Source organism: Chenopodium album, chromosome 18, assembly GCF_948465745.1.
Source record: "Chenopodium album chromosome 18, dcCheAlbu1.1, whole genome shotgun sequence".
Classification (NCBI taxonomy): domain Eukaryota; kingdom Viridiplantae; phylum Streptophyta; class Magnoliopsida; order Caryophyllales; family Amaranthaceae; genus Chenopodium; species Chenopodium album.
This window is the reverse complement of record NC_137851.1, coordinates 31,197,843-31,204,190: the sequence shown is the minus strand read 5'-3', so window position 1 is coordinate 31,204,190 and position 6,348 is coordinate 31,197,843. Positions and strand designations below refer to the sequence as shown.

The following is a 6,348-nucleotide window of genomic DNA, read 5'->3' as shown; positions in this document are numbered from 1 at the left end:
TTAATCTTGTTATCATTAAACGGCACTCGTGAGGATGGTGCCAGCATTAAAATTAAAAAAAATAATAAATAGATAAACAAACTACACAATGTAACACTTTTAATCAATTACCAAACAAAAAGATAAAGGGACTAAAAAGTGTTACCAACCACGTGAAAACAACAGGAGGAAAAAAAGCAGACTGAAATAATTGTAAGCAACTTGTTTTTGCTCACATCTCACAGCAAATACCTGTTTCCCTGCTAATTGAGCTGTATTACAAACTAAAAAGTTGACAGCCAATTCAATGTTGCAATTTCTGGAGTTCAGAAACCTTTAGATAGCTTAGGAAAGAATCAAAAACAGGGTCATTAACGACCATTTAATTTAATTTACATAAAACACGCCTCGTGATTCATGAAACCATCATCTGAACTCCATTTCTGTACTGATTTTAATTTAACCATTATTTACACCTTAGAATTAGATAATGTCAAGATAGCCAAAACACCCTGCAGGATTTAAAAGCACCCCAAAATATGAACACAACCAGAACAAGAAAGCAGTCAAAACTCGGTAGAATTCCTGCATGATTGACCTCCTGGTCGAGTAAGGGCTCGACTTTGGAACCCTGTCTCCAGCACTTTCTCCCAGTCGACTTCTTCTTCCTCTTCCTCCTTTGCTTTTAACAGCTCGATAATCCGTCTTGCCTTTTCCTTTGCCCGTTCACGATTACTCTTTTCAATAACGTCCTTAAGCACGTCCATTGCCCCAGCCACCTTAGCCAATCCTCGGAATCTCAAACCCCCTCCATGACCCAATGCATATAGTGCAGCAACACAGCTCTCCTGAGTTGACTCTGAGTCAAATTCACCCTTCCTTAGCAACTCTATCAAGAACTCAACTGCACCAGCATCTAGCATAGCAGCCCTTCCCTCATTACAAGCCCCCAAGTTGCATAATATTATTAAGGCACGCCCTGGCATTTGACCCGACTTTACCATGCCAAGTAGTAGTTGAACTGACCCAAATTTGACCAGTTTTAATCGGTTGCTCTGGACCAATGAGAGATGGTACAAAGCCAAAGCCGCATCATGCCTCGCTCGTTCACTCTCTGACCTCATCAACATATGAACCAATGGTTGTAATGCACCAAGAACTCCTATTGCAGTTTTATTTCCATCATCAAGGGCTAAGCTAAAGAGTGCACCACAAGCATGTTCTTGGGCCTCGGGGGATCTCCCCCTTAACACATCAATCAGAGGGGGAACAAACCCAGCTCTTACAATCTTTACTTTGTTAACTTTTTCTAGGGACAAATTGACCAATATTGCTACCGAGTTCACCTAAAAATTTTGTGAAGTGAGAAATTATACGAAGTAGCAAAGTTTTTAGCATTATTTATGCAAAATTTCTATTACAAACAATCAAACTTGCAATAATCAACAGCATACTCACTATATTACAAGATTAGATAAACTAGTTAAAAGATTTAACCATTTCTCGTAGAAAGTCTATGAGAAAATGGGTACAACACAAACTGTCCTGCATGCACACATCCGAGGTGGGTAAGGGTAGAAGTTTTTTTCTATTTTACCTAACTGCTTACCAAACCTCAAATTTGTAGCTTTCACTCAAGGCCAAAGGAAATGCCATCTTATACTAAAAGGCATAATGCTCAGACATCAGGTCTGGTTCTAAACTTCTAATCATAAAAATTGTCATAACTTAATGATTTTACTATCTACTTGGCTACATCCCAGTCAATAATGCTTTGTAAAAGGACTATTTCTCATATATTGTCACTCATGCTGAAGTAGAACACCCAGACAATCTCAATAACAATAACCTCCCAAAGAATTTATACAATCATATATCAAACTGTCAGTAACCAGTCTTGAATTCTTCCACTTCTTTACTAGAACATATGACAAACAAAACTCAAGTACTCTTCTTTTAGTTTAAATTTAACATATATTGGAAATTTGTAACAAATTTGCTCCCATAAAACGAAACTGGATCATGATTTACCTATACATAAATCAGTTGATGGAAAGAACAACAGAATGAATACACCATTACCATGTTCATTGACAACTCCTTTAGAGCAATTATGAAATGACTGGGTTGCAAAGACAACTATTCAAGATCAATGTAGAAATCCTAATTATTATGAGTCAAGAGGAGAAATGTCCCATTAATCCTGTATTAAGCGCAAATCAAGTGGCATTTTCGTGATAAAACTAGATTTCTTTTTTTTTTTTTTTCTTTTAACTCAGAAAAAGATCGATCATATTATTCAAAAATATACATTTGTGCTATACTTGATATACAATCATACGGAGTAGTTTTTACGTCAATGCCCACATAATCATAGTTTTTATGTTAGCTTCCCACATAGACATAAATTTTATGTATAAAAACAACATAATCTTCATATATATAGATGTTAATCTCGGAAATTAACTAAAGAATAAGTCACCTTGAAGAGTAGACATAAATGATTATAAAGATTTTGACTACAAAAATATTGAAAAATCTCAACATTGACCAACATACATTTTCAACTCACTAAACAACACAATACCGAAAATTCGATGAAAAATCATAATTTCAAGTAACCTGTCCGGGTTTAGCTATCGCATTACTAATTTAAATCAAAATATCAACGTGACAATCAATTCGAGACCGTACATATATATGCTTCACTTACCTGAATGTCAGTATACTTTGACGTGATCAAAGACCGAAGAGCAGACAGAAGCCGCGGAGTACACAGACTAACACGAGACTCCACACTACTTCTAGTAGTCTTCCTCAACGCAACCAAACCTTCCTCTTGCTCATATACGTGCTGACTCCTAAGCTTCGATACGTATCCCTCATCAACGCACGAACCAGACTCTGTTAAATCAAACTCAGAGCTCGATGAGCAAGAAGAGTAGCAACTGGGCCGAGTCGCGAGCACGAACGGGGTCCTTCTAAAAGACCCCGAAAGCGATTCACCCGAGTCGAACCGAGTTTGCCTCCGAGTTAATTCACTTTCAGAGTGTTCTAGAAGATTCGAACCCGGGTTCTCATCAACTCTCCGTAACAACTCACCCGAAATCTCCCCATTTTGCTTCGTTTCCGCCATTAACGATTCTAGAAGCTTCAGAGCATCGGCGAGTTCGAGGGGTTTTGGTGGGGAGGAGAGAGAAAGCTTAGCCCAGTTGAAAATGGAGGTTTTGAGAGCTAAATTGGGGATAACCATGGAGAAATCGGGGGTAGAACCGTCATTTAGAGTGGGTGTAAACCCTAGATTTTTGCAGGCGGTAACACAAGCTCGCTCAAATGTTTGACCCGTTGAGACGATTACCGGGTCAGCCATGAATGACCCGGAAATCGGGCAGATGAACTCAGTTGGGGGTTTATCGGGTCGGATTTCGGGTTTGGTTGGTGTTGATGTTGATCTGTAGATTGAGATTTTCCATCGATGCTTTCCACTACCCATTTTTGTGAGAATTTTTTTGGTTTTTTTTCTGGAATTTGTTGGATTATAATTGAAGGTATTTTTGCAGTTGGATTTGGAAGTTGAAGAGATGATAAAAAGAAAAAGATGAATTGTTTGCGAAATTGCGGGAGAATATATTCGAAAGGCGGAAAAGTTTGAAGGGAGGAGAGAGGTTGAGGAAGAAGAACAGGGGAGTGGTGAGTAGTAGCAGTGACTACTGACTACTGACTACTGACTTGTGAGAGTAACGTTGAGAATGAATAAAGCAAGCAAGAGAACAATAGTTGTTGATTGCGTAATTCGAGATTACGAGTAACCAACAGTTATTTTATTTTTGTTTTGAATAGCAAAAATATTTTATAATTATAAGTCATACCACATTTACAATATAGACTAGATGTAAGCCCGTGCGATGTACGGTTCTAGTAAATCATTTTATTTAATTTAAAATTTTGTAAAATTATGAATATCATTCATTAAATATGTGTATAAAATTCCTAATATCATAAGATAATTTTTTAATTTTAACTTAAAGTTATCTTTTGTTGTTTTATTTATTTTATGTGATGCTTAAATTTAAATCCTAAACCTTATTCACTAATTTTGCTTATGTGAAAATTTAAATTTTTAATTCAAAAAAGAAATGACAAATCTTATTTTTTTATTGATCAAAATAAGTCTTTTGCCTATGCGTTTATTTAATATACTCGTTCTGTTTAAAATATTAGTCTCATTTATAATCATGTAACTATTAAAAATTATGGGGAATTAGTCATATAAGATATAGTTTTATCCGTCTCGATGAGTACATTATTAAAATCAAACTTTTATAATATTTGTTAGGGAGAGATTAAAGATATTTGCGATCAAAAATTTGCATCCATATATGTAAACAAGATAATTATTTTTTTTTTTTTTGAGAAGATAATTATTGGTTTTTAAAAAAATAATTTAAATTTTAATTATTCTCTATTCGTTGTTTTTACCTATGTGTCAAAATTCTTAAATCTTATTTGTCACTTTTGGTTAGGTGGTGAATAACTTTTTTAATTTTAAAATAAATTATTAATCTAATTTTTCATTGGACAAAATAATACATTTTCTTATGTGGCGCGCCAAATGCTCCGAAAAATGCCCACTTTATTTATATATATTAGATTAGACGTTAACAAAAAAATAAGATATTGAATCAAATAAAATTTTCCTTCATAAAAACTACGATCGTCGAGTAGATCTTGCACCGTGGAACATCTCCCGCTTATATCGCTAGAAAATACAGCCTTGTTGGAGAGACAATCTAACGATCCTTTGTAGCCATGAGGAAGTTTTTCTTCTGATTCATCTGTCTGCATTCGAAAACTTAATAACTTTTTCACCAACAAAATAATTTCACGACAATCCATTAGATCTAATATCATGGATTGAAAACTAAGAAATTTCTCCCCCGGAAAGAGGAGATAAACCTTGTCTTTCGAAGGAGATCGGAAACCCTTGTCTTTCGAAGGAGATCGGAAACCCTTTCTTTCGAGGGAGAAAAGTTCCTCCCAAAAGGAGGACGCATTATTATAAAACCTAAATTTTTTTTGAAAAGAAATTAGGATTGGGGCTTTTCACCGGTTATAACCGATGGAAACCCCTTTAAATTTCAACAATGGAGGCTAAGGTTTTAGAGATAGGAAAGAGGAGAGAAGAGAGGTTTTTATGTAAACATTAGTTTAACCAACGATTATTTCGTTGTATTGTGCAGATGCCTTACTACGTTAGGGTCTGTTTCGATTTACTGAAAACAATTGGGCTGAACAAAACAGAACTGAACTGAATATAACTGAAATGAATTGTTTATGAGAAAATAAAATTGGGAATTGGACTTACTGAACTGATTGAAACTGAACTAAACTTAAGTGAACTGAAATTAAGCTGAACAGATGAGGCCCTTACTCCCTCCGGGATTTTACTACTACGTATTTTAAGATTAAGAAATTTAAACAATAATCGTCCACGATTGTTGTCCATGTAAAAATTCTCACGACCTTGTTCGACAATTGGATATATGTTGATCTCTTGACAAGTCTGACTAGTTGTTTGTACTGATTTCTTGGTTATTTGATTGTTGACTCTTAAATAAATTTGTTTAGTCAAATAAATTCGGATAAAATTAGAGGGAGTAATTTGTATTTAGAACTTAAAGTTAATCGCATTTATACTAATCAAAGTATGTTTTGAAAATTGGCATTTGAAAAGTGGAAACCATTATTTTTTTTTCTTAATTTTTCATATTTTTGTTTTTAGCTTTCAAAAAAACTAGAAATCCAAAACAATAAATGGTACTCCGTAACAAAGGGAGATATACTATACAATGAAGACACTCTACCATTTAAACAAAACCCCACATATGGGCTCGATATATATTAAACAGAAACAGCTGAATAAAAAGAAGAAGGAAATAAAGTTCAAATATATATTTAAATAATTAGATTATTACAAATTAAATAACAACGTGTATATTATGTGACTGGTCACACCGTGTGGCCGGTGTCACTTATTCTGGGAATACTACATGTTAAAGGGTTACTATCGGTCAAGGGTTACATATTAAAGGGTTACTCAGTTCGGGGTTAGTTGATAATAAGTAGCACCGACCACACGATGTGACCATTCACATGTAAAACTTTGTGTTCAACTAATTAGATTATTTATGCTCTTAACAGTCAAAGACCTAAAAACCTCGAATTGTACTCCATGCCTAATAGTTAACACATTTGAATATATATTTTCAATACATATATACTAATTCTGACTATAGGTTTTCTTTGTAAATTATTGAAACAAATTTTATTATGAAATATATTATTGAATAGATATTACAGTAAATTTTC

The 6,348-nt window shown here is 34.4% G+C and overlaps 1 protein-coding gene across 1 annotated transcript; it reads right to left on the bottom strand.

Annotated features, from left to right (window-relative positions):
• Positions 1 to 218: 218 nt before the first annotated feature.
• Positions 219 to 3,682, bottom strand: LOC145590777 (U-box domain-containing protein 40-like). Its single transcript, XM_081647174.1, has 2 exons — positions 2,693 to 3,682; positions 219 to 1,325 (listed from the first exon to the last, which is right to left on the bottom strand). The coding sequence occupies exons 1-2, from the start codon at positions 3,470 to 3,472 to the stop codon at positions 546 to 548; spliced, it is 1,560 nt and encodes a 519-aa protein (XP_081503300.1). The 5' UTR covers positions 3,473 to 3,682; the 3' UTR covers positions 219 to 545.
• Positions 3,683 to 6,348: the final 2,666 nt, after the last annotated feature.

What these genes read in the sequence shown, in the direction of transcription:
- LOC145590777 (XM_081647174.1), bottom strand. Translation starts at nt 3,472, where the DNA reads ATGGGTAGTGGAAAGCATCGATGGAAAATCTCAATCTACAGATCAACA. An exon ending in CAAAGTATACTGACATTCAG is followed by an intron (nt 1,326 to 2,692) that starts GTAAGTGAAGCA and finishes CAAAATTTTTAG; the next exon opens with GTGAACTCGGTAGCAATATT.